At 41.2% G+C, this 26,013-nt stretch overlaps 1 protein-coding gene across 1 annotated transcript in view; it reads right to left on the bottom strand.

Annotated features, from left to right (window-relative positions):
* xkr7b (XK, Kell blood group complex subunit-related family, member 7b) overlaps nt 1–26,013 on the bottom strand; it is a 66,998-nt gene that overhangs the window by 6,000 nt on the left and 34,985 nt on the right. Inside the window, exons 2-3 of the mRNA XM_047570218.1 lie at nt 6,576–6,775; nt 930–1,149 (exon numbers count right to left, since the gene is read on the bottom strand). Coding sequence (XP_047426174.1) covers nt 930–1,149; nt 6,576–6,775 — 420 coding nt within the window. The remainder of the gene's footprint in view (nt 1–929; nt 1,150–6,575; nt 6,776–26,013) is intronic.

Genomic DNA, 26,013 nt, shown 5'->3' with positions numbered 1-26,013 from the left:
CACTTGGGGGCGACAGAAACAACATTTTCACTGATTAGATTTGCTCTTGAGTAGGATCTGTATGGTGGGATTTTAGACTAAATAAAGCTGCCAGTTGCGGACAAGAATTGGTGCATTACAGTAAAATTAACAGCTGAATGATGGGATGAAAATTGCTTTAAAGCAGGGAAATGCTGCACACAGAGGTGATAGTTCTCTGTGAGTTCTGCACCACACGTAACCACTTTCAGACATCCGTTCATAGGATACTAAGGCAAAGTCTCCATAGAAGACACATAACAAAATCTCTTACTTTGTTCTATAGAGGCTTTTGAAAACGCCTCCACAAGCACTCAGATAATGAGTTATGTAATTTCATCCAGTCAGTTTCCTGTGATTTAAATGAATGGTGTGGCTATAAAAGGATATTCCATCAAAATACGGTGAATGCATACAGACTTACCCAAAACCAAATTCTCAACAAGACAGTAATACTGTTTTTATCCTCAGAGAAGGTCACCTCATCTTCCATCACTAATTTGCTGAACTTATAAATAATCACAATGAATGGTGAATTTATAAATTAGCCACTACTAAGTGTCACTCCTTGGGGGAAGAACCTGCACAGTGCAGAGGACGCTGATTTAGTGATTAAGCCTGTGCTGATTAAAAGGCATTAAGACTTAAGCTAGATGTTTAGAAAAATACTTAAAATGATACTTAATGTACTGTATCACTTTCTAAAAGAGTAGTTTTTGTGTATTACACAATTAGAGGATAAGATAATCCTTTAAATGTAGAGGCAGACAGCTGCTGAAAGGTAATTATTAGAGAAATACACAACGGACTCTTCTAACAACTCTTAAAACAGTAATTTCTGTCAAAATTGTCAAATGCCCAGCTTCTCATTAGCAATTCAGACTATTAGCATCAGGTCACATATGGCGCACCAGTGGCTGACGATGAATATGCCAAAGTACAGCTGGAAGACGGAAGCGAAGAGGGCAAAGGCCACGGTCCTCGCTCCGATAGTGAAGAAGTGCCAAAGCATCTGGGCGATTACGGCCTTGTAGGACATGGGCAGCTTGTCGTCACGGGAGTCCCGGAGGACCTTCTGGTAGGAGGCGATCATCCAGGCCAGAGAGACCAGGGAGGCCGAGGCCGAGAGTCCTGGAAAGATGGAGGGGAAGAGGAGAGAAAGCGAGGTGGACACAGGAGGAAGGGAAGGAAGAGGCAAACACACATTTTAAAGACTAATATATAGTATTCATGACACATTAACAGTGATACTTTGATGCAATATTTGTGCAAAAATGTCTCAGTGCACAGTTGTTCAGTTGATCAGCTCATAATTAACATCAGTGATACTGTAAGAGGGATTTTAAAGTCAGCTTATTGAAGTACAAACTGAATGTCCTCGGTATAAACAAAAAGGTTAACTTGGTTTTGGAACCATTCACCCCTCTTCTTACTATTTAGAATAAATATTAGTCATTGAAAGAATTCTTTTTTGTAACTCTTTTGTTACATTTTTTGTACCTTCTGTTCATTGACACATTCACACACATAAATAGGGATAAGGGTCTTGACCAAGGACATTTCAACAAGTGAATGAAATTTAAGCCTACAGCACACACTAAGGTAAAGTTCAGTTTGAGAGTTATAGCAAGAATCATGGCCACTTTGGTGACAAACTAGACTGTCATTAAGTGTGTCTGTGGCCCTGCACTGTTGCCACCATTCAGACATGTTGCCGAACTTGAACCAGTGCAGACTATTGCCACCTGCTGGGTATTTCCCCCTCAGATCATGTTCATCCACAGGTGGTGGTATTGATACATGCTCTAGTAGTAACAGTAAAACGATCACTTCAGATCAATATATGGCTCCAGTATAAAATATTATTGCTTCTACACACTGAGTTTGACCTGATCCAGTTACAACTGAACTCGAATGGTAATCAGCCTGCACTCATAAGTTTCGGGCCCTCTGCCAGCTGCCCAGTGCACAGTTTAACACATGAAACATTCATGCGAGTTAATCATTCAGTCTGGTCTCACATTAACTACAAATCAGTCAGAGAAAGGCTTCAAATTTAAGCAGTGAAAGAGCTACACTGAATTAGCATTTTAATGTCATTTAAAATGTTTCTCTCTTTTCAAAAGTATTAAAAAAAAGGAATGTTGTTGAAAAGAGAAGGTTAAGGTTTAATTTGACAGAGTTGAATGTTCTGCAGTATTTCTGTTTTTAATATTAAAAAACATTCCGCACAATTTTTACTTGATGAATTCCATTTTAAACAAAATATGAATTCATTAAAACTAAGGAAAAAAAAATATTTTCAAACATCTGCATCAAATCTGCATCATAAAGAAAATTTCAAAAAACTTTTCCTTTGTTTTGTTTCATTAGAATGCGGTTAGACTAATTAGATGTTTTTTGGCATCAACTTGCTTTTTCTCCCCTCAACTGCTGAAATGTGTGTCATTAATACTCCATAGAGTGTTGCTGACATTAAATGAAACATGATTAATCACTGCATGATTGGTGCCTGTGTGCGTCAGATTCATTCAGATTCTAATTTTGCTGAATGATTTTGGAGGGAAAAAAAATAAAATCTTTATCTATTTATTTCACCAGAACAGAAACAATTTTGTTGCGGTTTAGAAATCAGACATGACGATCGCTGACAGCTCAGAGAGTGGATTCTAATGAGGTCTGATTAAAGGAGAGGCCTGTCAGTCAAGTACTGCACAGCCTGCTTGAAATCATATCCGTCTCAGGAGGATTCATCCACAGCAAGAGAAGAGTAAATTGTTGGCTGGCTTCACCAGATGAATGCTATACGTGTGTATAAAAATGTTTTCTTTAAACTCTAAACCTCTGACGGCTTTGATTTGATGTATGAAGGATCCAGTTTTCCTCTTTTTATCCCCCTTTAAGTAGCTTTAAGGGTGGAAACATGATTCACACATGCTCAGCCTCTGCTATTCAGTGAAAGAAACCAGTGTGGCACAGCGGAAAAGAGTCACGTTTGATGAGACGTAATAATTGAGCTTCATACCATTTGAACTTTTCATTATACTCCTCAATAATGTAAATTAGAGGCTGTGTCACATGTGACTTCAGATTCTTTAAAGTCGACTAATATGTGATGAAAGTTGAGACGATTAGTCGATGTTGCTGACCTGAATACATATTGTAGGGTTTTACACAAAAGAAGCTAAAAAGGCTCAACGACATAGACACCGTCAGTCTGACACTTGTAATATGCAGATGGAAACAACAACAAAAGAAGTAGAACGCAACAAAAGTGAGCATAAATACATGAGCTTATACAGATATGTTTAGCCCATACAAAACAATATATCAATAGCATTTAATAGTGCTTCACATCGTGTTGTGATAACATGAAGATAATATAATGAAGCCAGGCAGTAAATCTCTGAAGTCTTTTCCTTGTAGAGAAGCTAAATGTCTAATAACTAAAACAACTAATGTCTAATAAGTGTAGTTGCACTAGAAAACTTTTTCAACAGCCGTGCACAACACATTGCACTGTTTTGTTTTAAAACATCTAGCGTAGTGGGCTATGTAATTACCACCATGGTGGATGATTCTTGTCTTTGTGTGGAAAGGATCACTCCGAGGAGTGAGCATTGTCACACCTAGAGCTCAATCTTACCAGCCAGTAGAGTCTCACAGGATGAAAAACACAACCTCAACATGACAATTTTAACACTGGAATCTGAGCTGCATAAACCTGACTACAGTCATTTAACCCAGTCCACAACCAGCTCTGATATAAAACCCACCCGAGCAACAATATGACGAGTTTCCTGGAACCAGCCGTCCAATATATGAACCCAAAACAAAGGGGATTATGGGTAGAAAGTGACAGATGCATTTTGTTATGCTTGGATAGCCCAGTAAATCCCAACATTTGGAGAAACTGCATGCAGTGAGAGTTTGGGATTTGTACTTAACAGATGATTTGAATGATTAATTGGCAACACTGACAGCGGACTCCTCTGATCGATTGACTATATGCAACAACGATCAGTGAATCTTATGACTGTAGGATGTGATGTAGGCTGTGTGGGAGAGACTGTAGATGTGTCCAAATCTAAGAACAAGAATGCCTGTTAACAGATGGCGGGTCACTGAAATAGACGAGTGTACGTGTCCGTCTGTGTTCTCTGCACTATCTTTGTGAGGACTTGGATCATGAGAAGAAGCACATTTTGGTAAGTGGGGACATTTTGTCTGAGGTTAAAAACACAAATTTAAGGCTTAGGATCTGTGGTGGAATATAATCTAGTTTATTTAGCATGTTGTACTTGGGTATGAACTTATTATAGTGATCATGATGTTTTTTTTCCTTCTACTTCCCTCTTGTCTTGTTTTGTAGCGTTTCCTGTCTCCTTCATAATAAAAGTCAAAAAGGACAAAAGTGACAAACAGGACACAGTTAAATGTTTTTAATGTGAGGCCGTGGCAGATGGAAATGATCAGGTGGTGTTCAGCATTCATCTCTGAACCCATTAGATATGGTCTGATGTTGAGCTAGCGTTCTGCGTTCACATTCAGATTATAATGATTACATTAGCAGCAACTTAATACATCATTTTTATGGTGTCGCCACAGAAACCAAGTTCATTACGATGCAAATGTATAAATATTGCAATACTTTCATCAGGCCCAGTCACTATTATGTTATCTCGCTCAATGATAGATGTTCACCGAAAACACATTTATTTAGATCACAATCTTTACGTAACGTTCTCAGCGCAGGACTTTTGTTTTGTAACAGAGTGTTTTTACAGTACTGTTTGAGTACATTTACTGCAGGGGAAGTTCTGAATAATTCCTGCACCACTTGCAAGGATTACACCTGTGTGAAGGGGAGCATGAGAAGGACAAATGTGCAGACAGTAACTACATTCGGATCATTAAAAGCTGGAAATTTGAAACAGTTTTGGTGTACCAGAATAATTTTAGAATAAACTCAAGGAGCGGTGTTATCATTTTAACATGTGATCCATTGCATGGTGAAATGTGAAAATGATTAGGCAAACAAGAGAGTCGTAGACGGCAGATTTAATAAGTGGTGTTTTCCATTCGTTTTCAATCACTTTGAGTGCCTTTTTTCTTGTTACAGCCAGCCTTGTGGGTCTGAACTGTGGTCGGAAACTTGTTTCTAATCCAATTTAGCCCGGATAAGTAATGCGGCGTTTATAGATGCTGCAGAGGAGAGACCACTAAACATGAACAGGACACTCATTTCTCTCCTGGAGCCGCAACACACGAGCCTGCAGCTCAGACCGGACGAACGGCAGCGTTAACTTAGCCACAATAAACAGCACTGTAGCAGCAGGATAATGTGCTGGCACTCCTCCACACAGACGAGGAGAGTGTTTGGTTGCAGAGCTGCTAGCCGTGCACGGAGCCCACACAGTAACACTCTCAAAGGAGCTCAAGTGTGCTTCTAGAGACTGTCAGAGCAGATTTACTGTATTTCCAGCCGAGACACAGAGCGCCTGGTTGATTAGCTCTCGGTGCAGTCACCACAATGCATGTCGCTGAGAGGCCGTGATCAGTCGGTGTGTACAGATGTTTATCCGCCGCTGCTCTATTGTTCATTTGTGAACCGTTAACTGGGAAGGAACTGTCGGCAAGCAAAAATCAATGGTGGAGTTTAAGGTTGACGTGTCAGCCTCGTGTGTGTTTAAATATGTTCCTGACACTTGGCTTCTGGGTGTGTGTAGCGTGTGAAGTGTATTTGAGTCTGGGAGAGAGAGAGAGAGACTTTTGTTTTATTCATCAAAGGCCAATCTGCTTCTTGTAAGAGGTGCATGAATAAAGTATAGACTCTCTACTGATATCTGCTCTCTCACACACACACACGTGCACACACACACGTGCGCACACACGCACAGCCGTGTATCTGTGAAGTCAGGGGACATTAAGTTGACTCACATTCATGTCGTGGAGACTGAGTCTGACCTTAAACATAACCTAACCTGAAAACATGTCTTGATCTCAAAGTTTAATGATGTATGGGACTTGTTTTTCTCCTGACAGGAAGAACACATCGCCATAATGGGACTGAGGAAATTCATTTAGGTCCCCACAACATTAGCAATAACCATCCAAATCCACCCACCCACAAACGCAGCCTTCGTTAAACCCTATCTCAGTAACGAACAGATCCTGGAGTCATTACCAAGGAGATAAACATCAGTTTTCTGGTTTATTACCACTTGGGTCAGACACTGTTTCAATCATTTTTTATCAGCGACGGTTACAACGCTGTAAAAATAAAAGATATTGCTCAGATCCCAGAAACTCAGAACCACAGTGAAAAGATCTGACACGTCAAAAAAATGCGGACTGTCACAGTTTACGGGCAGTTTTCTGCTTCAGCCATGACCTTCCATAACTTACCAACTGACTTCATAAAGAGCCAAATCTCATCAGATTACTTGTGCGTACAGTGTAACCAAGCAAAATGATGGCTAAAACGCCAAAAGTACAGCCCAGTGTTTAATAAACAGAATTGCAGTAGATCTTCTTCCACTAAGTGTGTGTCTCACCTTGCAGAGGGAGGACGTTATTTCCGTGGATCATGATGCTCAGCTGCAGGACGAGCTGTGGAGCCGACTTCAGGAAGGCCTCCAGGAGGCGGAGCATGGTGATGTCAGCGCTCTCAAACATCAGCCGCCAGTGGAAGTGGCGGCGAGGGCCGTTGCTGCGCCAGCGGCTCTGGGCGCCCAGGTAGAGGGCATGGATGTATCTGAGGGGAAGAGAGAAGGATTTAGAATAGGGACCCACGTTGCCTAAAGACCCGTCCACATAAAAAGAGATTCGCTCATCTTCTATCTCTTTGTAGTAGATGTTCAAGACTCTGGGTACCTAGGTAACTCTCCAAACCCGCTATCAGCATGGTAGCATGTCATGGATGCTGTTACCTTGTGGTAAATATCCAGGGAACTCTGTGTTTGTGCCATATGTTGTAACATATGGGTTTGTTTTTGTTTTTTTTTTACAGCTTGTGTGTATGATTCTTAACCCCATCACTTCACTGTTCTTTATTTGTCCATCAAGAAGCAGTTCGAGGCAACCACCTGTACATATTATACAGAGTTCTTTTAACTGTTAAAACTCCACACAGACCAATGGCAGGGCCCAGTCCACAAAAAGTAAATGAACTATTTCTAATTGTACCAAACTGCCAATCAACAAGAAATCTAAAACCCATCCCTGATGGAATTTCATTCAATCCAGTTTTTAATAGTTTTGTGTTTTCTTGAGGACTCAGGACAGTGTTAAGTTGTAATTTTGTGCGTTCTTGCCGTTCTTCTCTTGTCATTCTTTTGAGAAAGAGTCACGAAGCAGCATATTAATGACAAAGGATGTTGATGAACCTTTCAAAGAGCCATATGCAAAAATTTTATTCAGTCGGTGTTGCAAAACTGTGAGGCCAAGAATGAATGACGCCGGACACAATCAGTCAGAGACACTCACCATTAAGTTTCCTCATCATTAACACCATGCAAGAGTGAAAGCTGAAAAACTCCAGCGAGAAAGGTCTGCAGCTCTATCACTCTGATGCAACACAAATGAAGCACAACCAGTTCTGGATCTATTTTCATCATATCGTCATATTCGCACTCATCAATCATAGTAGTACAATGACTGAATGTGTCACGTTCAGCCCTGCTGCCGTACAGCCTGGTCCACCTGCAGAAAAGGCTTCATCATTTCTTATTCCTGTATCTCTGAGTCTTTTTGTCTTTTCTTATTTTCAGGTGTGTGCTTCCTGATTCCCATAAAACAGCACATACATAAATGTATTTGATGTGATGTAAACACAAACAGAGTCAAGACAAGGGTAAAAACTTTAAGGAGACAATGTGAGCCCTCAAACATGTGGTTCTCCTGGGGGAAAAAAAAAGCACCTCAGAGGAAACATCTTCACCCTGAGCTGTCACCGCTCAGCTCCGACTGCTGCTGTTTTGTTTGGGGTCAGTGAAGGTATTGGTGACCGGGTTGTAGCAGGTCAACTGGTGCATACAGCTGAGTAGCTTCATTTTTTTTCGTGTGTGTGTGTTTGAGCAATCCCTCTTCTTTCTTCACATCAAAATTTGTCACAAACATCGGTGACATTTGTGTTTCTTGGAGATTGTATTTTCACCTGCAGCATGGGAGACGCTTCTGAGAGTTTGACAGGAAAAAAACAAAGATGGCTTTATGGAAAACAGACCAGAGTTTTATGGTTTACAAATAAATCAGTTTTTATGAGCTAGTTTTATGAGCCAGACAGACATCTGATGTTGTGCACACATGAATATGCCGGTAATTACATCCGTCAGCAGGGTATTGCAAATCAGAATGTTTGCTCCTGTTGACTAATTTCTGTGCTAACTTTTGCTTAGGCTTGAAAACAAATGTTTAAAATGATTCAGTTTTTTTTTTTTTTTTTTTTAGAAAGCTGCACTTTGTGTTCTTGAATCTCTATTATGGAGGTGAAAAATACAAAGTTACAGTTGTGTGCCGTGAATTTTCCACCTAGGCCTTCAATGACAACTAACCTCATTCAAAACAAATCTTAATACAATTATTATGACACCACTGCAACACAAACCATCACCATCACATGGAAACACACTACAATAGGATGTCACATCATAGGTGGGTATCTCATATAGTGAGATGAATGCCATCAATAAACCAAGAAACTCACCGCTGTGCTACAGCCAGTGCCACATATGTCAAAATCCAACAGAAGCATCAATGTCGACTCAATAAAATGGCATAGATATACATGAAATATGTAAATATAATTCATTTTTGTCACCAGAACTTGAGAAACCATTTAGTGCTCATTGTGATGTCCTGAAAGTGGCATACACAGCCTTTCCCTGGCTGGGTCACATTAGCTAGCTCCAGAAATTGGGTGTCCTTTCCTCACAATATCCAGCTTTTCCTCCAAAGTCTGCACTGAAAATGTCTTTCTAGGAAGATCTGCAACCAAATCCACAGCCTCTCCTCCTTCCACCATCGTGGGTTGAAAAAATACCAATATCACAATCAAACCATTAACAGGAACCATTTTTTCGCGTAGCTCACAACAGATGAACATTTACCGCTAGCTTAGCTTAAACTGAGCGGCTCTCTGACTCTGACCGTCCAATCAGAGGGTACGAAAAGAGAACACAGCCTGAGAATACAAACTTTTATTGTGATTGGATAAAGGAACAAAGTTACACTGCAGCCGAGAGACAGACAAGCCATAACATGAAACTGAAAAGAACAGGCTATTGGGAATAATTTGATAAGACGAATGGGAAACACCCCGACTCCACCGCCAAATGCAAAGTTAGCATGAGCCATAAAGGCACAACAAAAATAATACAGTGTACTGTCTGATAAATCAGCATCATGCAAAAGTACGCACACAAATTGCATCAAGCACCACGATGCATCATGGGAAGGAAAGGATGGCAGACAGTCGTAGCAGTGCAGCAGGACAGACAGGTTTTGGAGGAGAAAGCGAAGCTCACTTGGAGGAACAGTGAGACGACACTCACTTAATGCGCTTCTGCATCCCCAAGCAGATTTTAAACGGAGAGGTAAAAATAACCCTGGAGTGTATACGCACGCACGTACGCAAACGCACACACACGCGTCAGCATATGTGACGAGGTTCAATCCTGCAAAATATAGATGAGCACAGACGCATGTGTATGTGGTTAACACACCTTAACACACACACGCACGCACACACACACACACACACACATACACAAAGTGACAGACAGGCAGGAAGGCCAACAAGGCAGCCTGGAAATCTGTAGCTCTGCAAATAATTTGCTGGCCAAGCACTGCAGACACTCCTCCATTTAAACCTCTCTCTCTCCCTCTCTGCCTATACATTTGTCTTTATCTTATTTAGATTTAATTTAATTCACTTAGTCTTTTAGTCTTCCTGTTTTCTCCTGTCCTTTATTCTTTTCTGAATGGGGTTTAGTGGGTCACTCGGTCCAAAAAGTTGTGACTCATCCAGAATGAAATATCTTAAGAGCTACTGGATGGATTCCAATAACATTTCGTACACATATTTTGTTTAATTAAAAAATAAATCCTGCTGATTTTAGTGATCTTTTCCTCTAGCACAACCCTGAGGTTAGCGTTTGTTCCTTTGAATGCTAGATCTCTGATCTGAGCTCTTCATTCCTTCCTCAAAACGAACTGTGATCTCAGAGTTTGTCAGGCTCTAGGTTCACTAAAAACAGTGAATGTGGTTGAGATTATACCTTCATTGTCACACACACAGTGTTTGTTTAATTCTTTCACTTCTTCCTTATTCCAGTTTGTGATGCTGAATTTCTTCTTTTCCTCTCCCCTTCCCTCCTCCATCTTCATCTTTCTCTCTACTTCGTCTCCTCTCCTTTTCTGCCTCCTCTCCTCCGCTTGTTATCTCTCATTTTGGTCCTCTCTCAATCCAATTTCATGCAGCTATTGTCTTTCCCTCTCATTTCTCACCCCGTCTCTCTCTCTCTCTCTCCATCCAATTTATTTTCTTCTTCTCTCAGGTGATCTCTCTGCCTCCAGCTTCCAATCTATCAAATCTATATGAATCCTCTCCTCTTCCTCTGTGCTCGTACCTCCATCCCTCTCTTCACCTCCCTTGTATCATTGTATTACCGCTCTTCTCCTCTCTGCCAAAAACTGTACTATCTACAAGGCCACAGTCATGCCTTTGAGACCCTGGGCGTTTGTGAAAAGAGCCTGTGTGCGTGTGTGTGCGTTTAGAGCACTAGAGAACTGCTGCCAAGTCTAATGGCGAACCACAAATAAACCCAAGGAGAGGATTAAGTACAGAGAAATTAAATTGTTACACATACTTCATTTAAATCTCTTTCAAATGAATATTGCAGGTCAAGGGAGGAAGCACAGCGACCAGCAGCAAAAAAGAAACGGGCACAGATTTGGTAATTTGCCAAAATCCCTAGGGGGAGCAGCAGAGTCTCAATCTTTAGATCATTCCAGTGTGGACGCTGTAAATCATCATGTACATAATACCTAAGAATTTGAAGTGTTATTAAAGAATAAATGCTCCAACATGTACAACAAAGTCCAAAATCTAAACATTAAATTGCGAAAACTTTCTTTAACAGCAATAGTGAAGAGTTTAGTGAAGATTAGTTTGTGAGTTTTTACTGTGAGGTCTGAAAGTGGAGGATGGTCTGGATGCACAGGGGGTGAGGAACAGTGTGCTGAAGTCTGACTTGGTAGAGCTGGTTGAAAGTGATGCAAAACCTTGAACAACTCCAAGTTCTGCTGAGGAGGAGACGAGGGGAGAAACTGCACCAATCACAAAATAGTTGGTTTTGTTGAAGCTGAGTTTTGTGGACTTTGCTAATAATGCAGGAGTGGGTCGAACTTCTGGTGATTCTTATTACAGGACGCCAGACTCCTGTAGACACTAGCTAATGTAAAAGAGGCAGAATGAAAAGTGATAGAAGTACAGAAGGTGTGGTATTAGAATAGAAATCCATAGCAGCAGCAGCAGCAGCAGCAGCAGAGCAGTTATTTGCAGCCGATTGTATTAGTGACAGAAGAGACCGACCTTATGAGGAGGTCTGCTGATGTTACTACATCATGGCCTTAAGGATTCTGCATATACAGCTAAATTAAAAACTGTATATTATATGTAATAACAGCTGACTCTATATGAAGATAGATCTACCCAACATGGTGTCACCATGGAGGGCGACACCACGTTGACTCCACCCTTGTAACTAAGTGAAACATGGTGAGACAGAGTGTTAGTGTAACTGAGGGAGATCGATATCACTGATCGATATCACCCATAATCATGCCTCACTCTGATCCTTGGTATGATTTAAGCTGAATTGTATAAAAAAAATCTTCCAAGTGAAGCGTAGGTCTTCCACAGTATAGTATTATATTGGTTGTACACGTGTTTATTTCTGCTTTTAATTTCCATGAGGACTAACTCAGACGCAGTTTTAGGTCCTTTAATGTTAGATATATTTTTCTGATTTGGCAGCAGGAAAACTACTTTGGGAATGGGAACAGCCCTGGTCAGAGCTACAGAGAAACCCATGACGACTGCTATGAAGAAGACCAGATGTCTCCTGTGTGTCGTTTGTTGCCCTGTAACATCACATAGATAGATTTTTATTTTTTTTCCGGGGTGAGGGATTTGCTTAAATGACAGATGCTGTAGTTCTTCTGCACACTGCCCACAACAATTAAAATGCAGATTTGTGCTGCAGACCATAATGTTTTAAATTATGTCTGGATCTGTGAGCGAGCCACATATATTCTATCCACAGAGGCTTATTAAAGCAGGGTAGGAAGTTTTAAAATGATAATATTCAAACACACAAAGCCAGATTCACAAAGACATAATTGCACAATTTTGTGATGGAAAAACTTAACCTTCTGCTGCTTTGACCTCAATCCCGTCAAACTACTTAGGATGAACTGGAAAACTGCCAGGACTTATCACCCAACATCGGTGATAGATCTCTCTGAATGCTCTTGTGGGTGAATGGGAGTAAATCCTTGCAGCCAGATGGAACGCCTCAGACCAGAACAATGAAGCCAGATTAAAACCCCTGGTTTTGGGTGTGAGATTCACATCTGGCTGGGAGCTTCAAGTATCCTCATGCCCCTGTTGTCTGAGACTTTGTGTTTTGTCATGACAACAATAACTGTCGCTGCGTCAATTCTCAAGGCGCATATTTCTCATCGTTACGGCTCATTGGCTTGAAATTGATCAACAGACGCACATTCAGGACACATTTGGAGGCTATAAACAAAGGACAGGAAGCAGATATTAGTCAGTAGTAATTAATGATTTGTTTACCTAAAGGAACAAATGAGACTAATAATAACTGTGATGATAACAGAAGTGGGTCGTTTGACCTCGGAGGGCGTTATCTTCAATCACTCAATTATTTCCTACAGATTCATTTTAATGGGCACAAGACGGACTCTTCCTCTGAGCGGTTTCTTCTTGCTAAAAGAGCACAACCCCTAGTGGACAAATTAAGAATAGCAGTTGCCTGTTTTTGAAGAACAGTTAAGAGCAGTTAATTTCTTCTGTGTAATTTTCACAAATTCATCCTGTGGGCTGGATTAGACCCTATGGCACGGCCTTACATTTGACACGTCTGCCTTAAATAGTTCAAGAAACTGAAAGAACAGAACAACACAGGAAAAAAAAAAACACTTTTATTAATGACTGCCCCTGCTGTCCATCAAAGACTTGGGACCTGCCCCCTCATCAGTCTCCATGGCGATAAATTGGAACCGACTCACTGGCACACAGCACATTTCTGTACATCCTGCAAATCTTTCAGCTGTTAAAAGGAGTGAGGCAGAGGGAAATAGAGAGCGAGCGAGCTCTTTAACCTTCATCACTTGTCTGAAGAGACTCTCAACCTGCCCATTATCACGCCAGCAATCAGTGACATTTATTACCTCTCTATGTGTGTGTGTGTGTGTGTGTGTGTGTGCGTCTGCATACACACACTCCATGATCAAATGCCTCTTATGAAACACACAGTGCAGGTTCTTACTTCTGATTGGACGGAACCTGTTGTGCAATGATGAAATATATAAATAAAGCATGTATAGTGTGGGGGTTTTGTTTGACTTCCTTCCTTTGGAATGTGGCCTCAGACCTGCAGCTCACCCTGTGTTATACAGTTTGATGTTCAGGCTGCTGAGCAGAAGTTCTCTCAGGTTGCATCCTGTTTGTGAGGTTTGTCAGTAAAATCCTTCTTCAGTTATATTACAGTGTGTAATTAATGACAAACGTGGACGAGGAACCTGCAGAGAATTATGACCTAATGACTGTCCAGTTTGATGACTTTGCTCATTGTGCATCCTGTCCAGTCTTTTTGCTTTATGCCTTATTAATCCTTCATGGGGATTTAACCCACCCATTCGTACACACAGCAGTGAGCACCGTTGGAGCAGTGGGCAGCCTGGACTGCAGCACCCGGGGAGAAGCCGTGGACATATAATGACCACACCGCTCTACTCTCATAGGGTCACTTGTGGGAGCAGCAGCTTTTTCTTGTGAAAAAGCTCTAAAATTGATTTTGAGCAGCTAATGAACTCAATGAAACATTCCACAGCTAATTAGCCACATATTTTCTTTCAGGAGTTGGTGGAGACAGGAATGACAGTGAAATATGAAATATGGCTCCAAATGAGATGCGTGATATGCAACTTTGTCTTCCTTAAGTATTTATCGCTAGGGGGGAAAGAGTATTTGCTCTGGGTGGTCCTAAAAGGAAGACCATGTTGTAAAGGAACACCAACATGTAACAAATTGTAACATTTGGCAGTTGTACCTTCGTTTCTGGCTCTTTTAAAACATCTCAGTCTCAGCGTGTCTCACACTGTCTGAATTGGCTTTTCGTTCTCCAGTCTGTGCAGCGTAGTGATGCTCGATACACGGATTTCCTTTCCGATCTGATACTGAATAAAATTCAGGCTGGTATCGCGATACCAATCTGATATCAATACTTTGTGTAAATACACCCTAATGCAGAGGTCTCCAATGTTGTTCAGCCCAGGGACCCGCAAACTGATGGACAGATTAAGTAGGGACCTACCTACTATACGTGTTCTATATTAAACTCGGCTTAGTGCTATTTATAAATATACATTATTATTGTCATTTTGAATTAAATTTTAAAATATCCCTTACCCCTTCGCCCCATGTCCTAATGTGGCTGGTAAACCCAAAAAAGTCATGAATTTCAAGTGAGAGATTCATAAAGAATACAAGAGATCAGAGTAATTTATTTATTTATTTCAAAATGAACTATATTGAGGTAGTGGCCTTATTTACTATATAGCCTTGCTGATACAACAGAAAAAACAGAGGACACCATCATACATAATATCTGTCCTCCTCATCATAAATGCCTCATATTCTATGTTGTGGTTTAACCTGAGGTGTTTCACGAGGTTTGTAATGTTGCCAGATCTCAATAGTTAAGTTGTTTTCCACTGTGTTCCTACGTTACCTTAAATGACCGATGTATCGAAAGTATCAATATTTTGATTTGAGAATCGATTTCAGAGCCTAAAGACCTGGTATCGGAAGTATGGATATTTCCGGTAGCCGTGGCAAGAACAGCAATAAATTACAGACATGTATTACGTTTTCATTGTACATTCACATGTGTGAGCCTCTAAAATTTCCTTGGCGCACGTTCTTGTTTGGAGTAGTAGTTTTGTATATGCAGTTACCATGTAGACCCAGAGCCCATGCTCTAATGATACATGGATGTTTATAGTTTCATTTAACAACAAGAATAAACACATTCTGTCACGAGCACAAAACAACGCAATCGAAATCTGACATGTTAGGCTTATTTACATCTTCGGTAATGGTCCTGCGTTTGCCTCCTCGCTCCGTGTTTTATAATTGGTTTGGTTTCATCTATAAATTGTGACACAGAGCAGTTTCGAAGTAGCGAATATTTAAAAATGAGGTGGCATTTTGGAGCCTCACAGGCATACGTTAGTGTGTCAGCATCATGGCAGAGCGGTTTCACCCCCAGCAGAGATGAAAAGCCCCCCTGCCGTGGGTGGATGGAGGTTAGAACAGTCAGCATGCTGCTAGTCTGTGAATAATGCAGCTGTCAAACTGCTCAAAATTAAACACATTGAATTCACCCAGGACAGCCCAGGGCTCTGCTCCACTCTGCAGCGCTCCTTCTCTAAGACACACAGCCAGACATATACAGTATGTACACTCAAACACTGTTTACACACAGAGAGACACCTAAACCCAACTATCAGGCACATTTAGAGACACTGCTGCATGTGGGCACATACAAACTCAGATACAAATCAAATAAGCATCAGGTGTTTGAATATAATCACTGTTATGTTATATATAATGACACGATACACTGATTTAGTCCCGATATGCTATTTTAACATAAGTATTTCATGTGTCTCCAAACTCATATACAATATGTAAGTGAAGACATTAAAAAGCTGTCTTTGAGGAGTACTTCATGTCTCAGTGAAGTTGACATTTTTGACATAAACTGTTGATGTTTGTGTGAAAGCATTTCTCATTCTGACCCCTTTTTCTGAGGTCCTTTGCAGCCAAATTAATCCAAGTGAAAGTCTGTGATGAAACGATGTGAAGTTGTTCTTGGGATACTGGCTTCCACGTGACCAGCACTCGCGAACGTACACAATGTCAAAACAAGAACATGGCGCCTGTGGCCATGACTGTCGTCAGGATGGAGGAATAAAAACATTCCTTTGTTCTGCTTTTTTTTCCTTTTATTAAAGCAGCATCTCACACCTTGATTTTGAAAGGCGGTTGTTTTTCTTTCCGTGTGCTGTATGGCAGTGATATACAAACTAAACTTCATTAATATTTAAACATTTTTGAGTTTAAAAACTTCTACAATCGATAGAGGGCCTGGTTCGAAAAAAAAAATACACTCGATAAAAGCAAAAACAAATCCCACATCGAGACAAGCACCTTTTAAACGATATAAACCGTAAAGCAGGTTGGCTTTTTTATTCTCTCAGGCTTGGAGCATGTCAGGACAGGTTGTTGATTTTGATGCATCCAGCCCAATCAGTCACTAAACGTGACACAAATAAATGCAGCTCCACGCAGGCCCTGACAAGTCCTGTCAGATTTTACATACAATACCCGCGGAGTTCACACTGCTGTGCAGTCAGGGGAGACGACAAAGTGTGGACCTGATATCCAGGTCACGGGGTGCTCGAGTTTGATGTGGCCGCACAGTGTCTCTGTACGCTGTAGAGTGCAGCCGGGATGAGCCACAAGCAGTGAGCGAATGTTTGTATGGAAGCCCACACAGAGCTGAAATAATGTCTCCTCTCTGTCTGCGTGGAGCTCAGCTGTCAACACCGACCTACTTAGACTGCCACACTGAGAAACCCGGAGAGAGGCGGATGTGAGATTATGGGGCGCGTGGAAGGAGAGGGGAGAGAGGAAAATGCGGCGGGGGAGAAAAACGGAGAGGGGAGAAGGAGTAAAGGAAAGGAGGAGGCAAAACGAGGAAGAAGTACGCCATGCTGCGTTTGTGTGTGTGTGTGAGAAAGAGATTAAGTGGGAGCATGATGTGAGGAAAGAGAGGAGAGCTGAAAAATGGAAAAATGCAAAAGAGTGACGGGCAAAAAAGTGACACAGCAAGAGAGGGCATGATGGTCGTGTGTATGGGAATGTGCACTAAATGTGTGTTTATGCATGCCTGTGTGTGTGTGTGTGTGTGTGTGTAAGGTGAGGGAGCATTGATCGCCGCTGCCAAAGCTGCCAAGCTGCTGATCAGATACGATCATGCCGAGCACTGAAGTGTTTAATTGGGAATTATGTGTGTGTTGTGTGTGTGTGTGTGTGTGTGTGTGTGTGTGTGTGTGTGTGATGTTATCATTTAACTCAAGGGCTTAAGCTTGATCTTTTATCACTCTGCCGCTCTCACACACTCTCTCTCTCTGTCTCTGTGTCTTTGCATCCGTCATTCAGGAGTTGTGAAAATTCAGAGCGTCATTGTGCTGTGTAACGACTTCAAGGGGAAGCCGAAGAGGAGGAGGAGGAGGAGGAGGAAACAGGAGCTGAGGGGAGGAGAGGACGGAGATCGGCGCGTTGTGGGGAAAAGTAATCAGAAGAGGTTAATGAGGAGGAAAGAAAGAAGAATGGGGGAAAATAGGAGCAGAAGAACATAAAACAGACAGGAGAGGAGGTGATATGGAAAAAAAAGGGATGGCGACCGAAAGATAGGATCGGAAAATCGACCCATAAATAAGAAAACAGGAAGGAAGAGCGAAAGAGAGAAGGACACGTCAAGATTAAAGGGGGGGGGGGGGAGAGACAATGGGGGAAGGAGTAAAAAATGAAAGGGAATACAATGGGAAAGGGTAGGAAAAGGGGGTGAGAGAGTGAACAAACGAAGGAGAACAGAAGAGGGAGGATAAAAAAGTGGAAAGAAAATAAGAAACAATAAAGAAAATAAAGGGGAAGAAAACAGACAGAAAATCAAAACAAATTTTAAAAAAAAGAAAAAAAGCACTGAAAAGGAAGTAGAAAGAACCAGTATAAAACGAGAAGAAGTAATCCCGGACAGACTGGTGAGAACAGAAAATAAGAGAACAGTCAAAGAAAGAGGTGAGGAGGTGACAGAGAAAGGCGGAGAGAGGTGAAGAGGAGCAGGAGGCAGAGGAGAGGTGGGGAGATTTATGGCGTGAAGAAAAGGTAATGAAGGGAGAGAAGAAAAGGTAATGAAGGGAGAGAGAAAAGAGGCATGGAGGAGGAGGTGATCGGTGAGCTGCCGCCGCCGCTGATCAATCACTGTTTATGGAACGATCAGAGAGGAAGAGAGAGGGACGGAGGGGAGGATGGATGGGTGGCTGAAGAGGGAAAGATATTTATTATCAGGAGAGAGGGAAATAAATGGTGATGGGGAAGCGAAAGAGAGATGAATGCCAAGACTCAAAATCTTTTTCTTCTTCTTTCTTTGTCTCAGTTTTCTCTGTCCATTTTCTTCTTTCTTCTAATTCACGACCTTTTCTTCTTCTACTTCTCTTTCCACATTCCTTATCTAGATAATATCAGATCTCTGACCTCGGAGCATGATGCCGACGTGTCTGCTGTTGTGTTAACTGACCTCTGCTCCTCTAATGTTGTGAGTAGGGGTTAAGAAGCTAACAGCGTAACCATCTTGTTTCTGTGTCAGAAAATAAAGAGTACCGAGAGTGGAAGTGGGCGATCTTGCATACGCATGTTGTCGTATGACAGCTCACCAAACTATCAAATATTAAACTTCGAACGGGGGCCGCCAGCGATTTTCTATCACGCGGTTATGAATTTGGGAAAACGGTAAAGGCTCCATAAGTGGCCACGATCAATGCAGCAGACAGAAAGCCTTTCAGAGTCTTACATGGAACGATATGCATCTATGCTAATCAATACTCCAGTGTCATGCTGCGACCCATTAGTCTTCATCCCCATTTTTCTCAATAATCATTGCACAATTGCGGTTTGAGCACTTTCAATTTCCAGGTGTCCTTTTTCCCGCATTGTGTGGAGGAGAATCACATACAGTACAGGTCTTCAACAGGGGGTCCGCGACCCCTGGGGGGTCCGTGGAGATACTACAGGGAATATTACAAAATCTTTGGTTGATTAGACATTTATTATATATTTTTTGTTCCACCTACAAATTTAAATTTCCTTAAATACACATTAATATGAATCCAACATATTTTAGTAAAGGGGTGAGGGATAGTCTATCCAAAATTTTAATAATAATGTATATTTATAAATAGCACTAGGCTGAGTTTAATAGAGAACACATATAGCAGTAGGGGGGTCCCTACTTAATCTCTCATCAGTTTGGGGGTCCCTGGCCTGAAAAACATTGAAGACCCCTGACATACATCATGTAGTATTAAGACTGAAAGTTTGTGATGTGTTAAATTTCATGGCAATCCATTCTATAGTTGCTGAGATGGGATTCCAGAAACCATGAAGATTTACCTCATAGTGGAGCCGAGTCAAGACAAAATATTGCACCAATTAGACCTTTGGATATTTTACAGGACAAGAGAAAACTTTGACTGGAAATGATTTGTGGTGCTAGGGAAGCAGCCAAGGTTAGTCCTGGATGTCTGTACAATCCACTAAGTGCTGCTGAGACATTGCCATTTGCACCCAAGGGTTGGAAAAACCCAATGAGCTGCATTTCTAACCACAAACCTACATTCCCGTATATAAAGATTGTATATATAAAGATGGAGGACCCTCTGTGAGGTCATCTGTTGGATTCCTGAGGAGCAGTTCTGAGGTTGTGTGTCCATTGTCTCACACTTGTTGTTTTTTAACATAATGCCGTAGAAATGTTCAGTGCTCTACCTGGATGTCGTGCTCATGGTGATTGAAATGGTCAAAGATTTGACTGTGAAACAAATCACTGGTGCGTTTCACAGGTTGGTTTACTTTCACTAAACTGAGCTTCATGATTTTTTTTTTTTTTTTAACTCGTTCTTATAAGCACTACTACATATTATTCAGCAAAAAAATAACTCAAAGAACCCTCACTTCTTAAAACAGAAATATAACGTGGAAAGGATTTGATAAAGCAAAACAGAGGAAGTCTGATCACCAGGCCTTTTTCTTTAGCATCTTGATGTTTCTCTTTCAGTAGTCCTTCCTTTCTACCTTAACCTGCTACACATATCCTTCCTTTTGTCTTTATGTTTCGGTTTAACAAGGAACTTCTGAGATCCGTCCTTTTTCGGAGCACAGCGCTCTCCCTCGCCTCCCATCCCTCTGCTGTGTCTCCATAGATTTTGAAGGTCGTTACTTTCAGAACATTTAATCACAGCAAGAAGCCGTGTTTCTGCTCGGCCTCCAGCAGCGAAGGGTCAGCCCAGAAAATTTCAATAGTCATTCCCAGTTTGGTCCTACTCTTCTTCTGCAGCCGGCTGAGAGAGCAAGGCATTAACAAGGCTCCAGCTGAGGGTTCACTTCCTGCTGCTGCTCCGTCAGCGTTTGAGATCTGTTCTTTCTGATCTCGTTTATCTTACATAGCTTACACAGGATGAGGAAAAAACGGGAACAAATGTAATTAAACAAATCTCACGAGGGTCCAAAGAATTAAAAAGATGAAACACTGAATTAACGTGTTAGAAACCATGAACACTCAATCAGCCAAAGCTTTCAAAGTCAAACTTGTTTTCTTGACTCTGTCCCAGTTTTCTCCTCGTCAAAACGAACACACACACGCTGACAATCACTTAACTTTGATGGAGGAAATTCACCTGAAAGCACTTGACCTCTGACGTTCGTGAAGCACTCGGCTCGCTTTGATGAATGCTGGTGGTATCCAGATGTTTTCGGCAGTGGAAATCTGACACAAAGAGTTTTAACAAACTGCAAGTACTGTTTTTGTCAGTGTCACAGAAGGAAATTAAAACATTCATGAGGACATTCTCTGGAATTATGCGATTAAAAAGTCTTTTGGGTCATTGAGTCGAATGAGTGATAAATTAGCTAATTTTACTGTTGTTCCAGAGTTGACGTAAAGAGTGGGGACTACTGCAGATTGCCATGTTTCACATTTTAAGTTTCCTGTTAGGGATAGTTATCTTATGGCTATTAGGTGAATACTGACCGCAGTGCAACACAAACAATGTGGCACCACCTCACAAAACTGAAGTGAGGTCTTTAATTTACCTAATCTAAAAGTGTCTTCAATATAAATTGTAAATGTTGTTGTTTTTAATGACTCTAATTAACAGTTTTCTATTGCGACTGACTAAATTGCCATTTCATTTGATGCCTCTGGTCCCATTAATGATAGCAGCTCTCTGTTTAGTATTACTTTTGTTCATTATTTTTGTGAATCTGTCTCAGTTCACCAATACCAGGGGTCAGACAGGGGCAATACAAATCAAGCAAAACATACGCAGCCAGATTTGTGTGCCTCCAAGCCATTTAAAGACTTTACATAATTTTAATGAGACCCGCTCTGGAAAATGCAGGTTATTTTGCAGAAGATGCTGAGCAGAGAGGGAGTGTACAGACTTCGTGAAGTGCAAAGATCGTAACGTCCATGATATTTTAGGAAAAATGGAGGTAGACCAAGTTAACCTCATGAATAAGAATATACTAATGGTTAAGTCCACACGTGAACAACGTAGATCATGTGATGCTGCTGAGTAAGGTATTTAAAGTTTGTAATAAACCTACTGAGTTGTTAAAGCTTTCTATTCTGATGAGTGGATCTATTCCAAAATAGAGACTGTACAACAAACGCTCTTCCATTATTCATCACTTCCTGTGAATTAACAGTCTGTCGGGGAAAGAATGAAAAATAAATGGGCTGCAACCATGCACCAGCCACACAGTGTAGAAGAAGAGCAACAGCAGAACAAGCATTAACCCGTGGCTCACTAGTGCCCTCTTCTAGGAGGCAGAAGCACTTGCTGCCTCATCTGGTGCTTTTTTTATGTGAGATCAGTGGGCTGTGACAAAAGACTACACGTGTTACACTCACACATAAAACACATTACCAGATGGAAAGTCAGGACATATAAAAAACATGTGTACAAACATTATACTGATGACAGACAGAAACACAGACACAGGCACACACCAATGACACAAGTCCAGCATAGTTTGTGAGAGACTGCACAATTCAAGGTGAGGCTCAATTCACGCATAAATACAAAATGTTCATATTTAACCGGAAAATATGCAAATTCAGCGATTTTGATTATAAAATTACCGAAATAACGTTAATTGTACAGAACTTACACTTATAGCACAGACCAATGGACAACTTAAATTATTATTATTATTACATTGCTTGATGACAGGTGAGCACTGCCTCCCCACACCACACTTCGCTGGAATCCTACTAGCAAAGCCCTGATTGGCTGATTGTTCCCCAAACATCTCACTAAGTGCATCAACACACTGATTAAATCACAACAATTAAGTGATAATATGGGCAAGGCTGTTTGTAACCAATCCAGGATGCATAAAGAAGATGAAAACTGCAGTTGCTCAATGTCCACTTGAGGCACGGCTCCCAAACCGAGTCAGTTCCCATAGACCTCCATGTTAAAATGTTAAACGCCTGGTACAAAAACACCTTTGGCCTCTGTAGTTAATTTTCCCCACAGTACGGGGGTGAATTTTTTCGTGACTCACTGCAAGCTCACAGTTTTATACATTCACTTCTGTAGCTGCAGGAGCCTGTCAAAATTGCTTTTCATTTTTCCCAAAGAAAATGTTTGATACCTCACAGCTGGAGCACTTCGGCGGCTTTGATCAGCACGTATCTCACCAGCTTCCGAATGATTAACAGCTACATCACAAAATATCTGCTTCTCTGATAAAAGTCAAAGCTACAAGCTTGTGTACATGAAATCTTTAGGGGAGAAGCTGAGTGCCACTCCCAAGGAGCATTTCAGTCAGACACATTAAATTAAATTAGGTTAAAATTAAATGTTTGTTTAAAAAAAGAGACAAAAAGTTGTTAAGTTGTTTCAAGTAGTTTTGCTGAAACTGTTGAAGTCGTTTAATAAAAATGTTAAGTGCATATATATTCCCTTCTTTCTTGAGTCTGTTTGCTCATGAAAAATGAAACCCGATTCATATAGATTAAAAATAAATTATATTTAATCGCGATTAATCAAAATGAATCCACAGCAACACTGTGATTAATCTGATTGAATTTATTTATTTATAAGTTTTGGAGCACTACTAAAAAACAAAACCCAGATCTTGCTTCATTTCACTTGTAAATCATGTTCTAATTTAGCAACTGAAGCATTTTTCGATTCAGTGATTTCAAAGATTGATAAGATTGAAAGATGTTTTTCTTCAGGACATACAGAAGAAAAAATTATAAAATATAAAATCAACCTATGTATAACAGTGACGGAAGTGCAATATATTAGCTTGTTCAGATGTACATGGGCAGAAGTTCAATGGTACAATAAGGAGCAGGACAGATTGCAGATTGTAGTATTGTGGTGAATGTGTGAGTATCCTGTATGTAAAATCAACTGAAAAATAGTCCCTCTGTGTGTAATGGGTGTGTTAGAGTCCAGGGACCAGGGGAGGGAGGTAGCGGGCAGAGTTCAGCATCCTCAGAGCCTGGTAGATGAAGCTGTTTGACAGTCTTGTGGAGCAAGGCCTGGAGGCTCCCGTAACTTTTCCCTGAAGGCGGGAGGCTGAAGAAGAAGTGTGAGGGGTGTGAAGTGTCACCAGCAATGTTGATGTCTCCATGGGTGAGGTGGGGGGTGGAAAATGTCTGTGAGGAAGGGAAGGGGGCACCAGTAATCTTGTTGACTGTATTCACTATGCATTGTCTTACCACACAGTGAGGACACTCTCAACGGTGCCCCAGTAGAAAGTGCACATGACGGAGGGTGGGACTCATGCCCACTTCAATTTGCGGAGGAAGTAGAGGAGTGTTTGAACCTTCGTAGGTCCTCAGATAAGTGCACCCCCAGGAACTTGGTGAACACTTTGAAAATGAGTTGTTCAATCTTAGGAACATATTTAATCATGATGAGGTTTGAATGCAAGTTTAAAAGTTTAATAGTGGGAGTTGTGTTTGTCTGTTGGTCAACAGAGACCTAACAGAGACATTAGCAGACCTGCAGGTTGTACAGTAGGTGTTTTTAAAGGTGAAATATACCGATCAGCCACAACAATAAAACCACTGACAGGTGAAGTTGATAACATTGACCATCTTGTGACAATTCATGTTCTGCATGGAAATTTTCGGATCTGGCATTCACAAGGCCTCCAAATTCACTAGTTTTTCAAACTGATCAAGTTTGAAATCAACTCATAGGACCCAAAGGCCCCCACTAACAACATCCTTTATCCAGACACCACAGGACACCCTCAGAAGACCCACGTCCATGATGAGTCACAACAGTTTTGGAGTTACAAGTGAGACCTGCACAGTATTAGGTCATAATGTTATGGCAGATTAGTGTATATGTGTATCAGCTTGTTCGCCAATCAAAAAAAACTGTCTGTCTGTGTGCAAGTGTGCGATTTTCTATCCAACATAGCCTTTCCCACCACACCGCTACCATGGTTACACAGTAATATGTGACGCCACCGAAACAAGCAGGGACATCTGAGCATGCTCACAGCTGGCTGTCACTCTGTCTCATACAAACACACACACATTTACACTGTACCTTCCCAAGTGAAACGCACAAACCAGCATACGGCAAATTTACAGCAATTACGAAGTCAGCACCCATCACCTACTGTCACACACGCACGCGCTATAAATATCCATGTGCCACTCAACGTGAATCAGTTGTCTATCCCCAAGCTGCTGTCCCACATAGCCATTCAACTGAGCTGTGTGTGTCAGGAGAGACGCTCTGTGTGTGTGTGTGTATGAGAAAGAGAGAGAGTGCGCTAAAGTGTTATTTTAAGCTGTGCGTTTGAACGAGGGAGCGAGCGGTAGACATCCAGGGAGAAGAAGAAAGAGAGCATCTCCGTGCGTCAGAGGAAGAGTGTGTATGTTTTGCGGCTGCAACTCGTGTGTGTGTGTGTGTGTTAGTGCGCGTGTGAAAATAAGCATTTTATCCCCCCTGCAAGTGATGCAGGCAGCCCCTGGGCCCATCGGTAACGAGTAAACAAACGCAGCGCCCCCCTCAGGCCAGCAAGTGGAGCTTTAGGAAAGCCAGCAGGAAGTCAGAACGAGGCTGAAGTTTGAGATAAACTGCTTGACGTAACGGCAGTTAAACAAAGGACTGTGGCGCCACTGCAGGCAAAAAAAAAAAAAAAAAAAAATACCATCACTCGCTGGAGATTTAAGCCCACATAGCAGAGAAAAAATATCCTACTATTACTGAAAAAATAAATAATAATTAAAAAACGATTCTCTGGTGTTTCAGAGCAAGTCTTTTTACTGGGGACTTTGATTCTGATTGGTGTTTTGTTAATTGTATTCATTTTTTTTTTCATAAAATGAAAAGACAAAAATCAACAATGTGTGTTGAGAGACCTCTCTAATCTCTAACACAGCTCCACTGCTTGTAGGCATTTCTTTTTCCACTTCATATATGAATATTTTAAAAATAACAGTAAATATTTTTTCATTTGAAGAAGAAAGGGCTTAGTGGTTTCCTAACAGCAGAGTGCTGCCATACAGATATGTTACACAAAAGTAACTGAAGAGGGGAAATAATGAATCTGTTGTTGTCAATTTCCACCAGGGGATTAGTGCACACTGAGCGGTCTAGTTTATCAGAAATGACATTGATATACAGCTGTATAGAACGATGCAGAAAACACAACGCCAACAGGATTATGTTTCCAAACTAAAATAACATCAAAATCACATCGTGCATCAAATGCTCAGTGTATTTATTTTCCGCTAAAATATCCAGTCCCGTGGAACAAAATCCACTCGCACTGATTACAGGTTTATT

The sequence above is a fragment of the Mugil cephalus genome, chromosome 1 (assembly GCF_022458985.1).
Source record: "Mugil cephalus isolate CIBA_MC_2020 chromosome 1, CIBA_Mcephalus_1.1, whole genome shotgun sequence".
NCBI lineage: Eukaryota > Metazoa > Chordata > Actinopteri > Mugiliformes > Mugilidae > Mugil > Mugil cephalus.
This window is presented reverse-complemented; position numbering and strand designations above follow the sequence as displayed.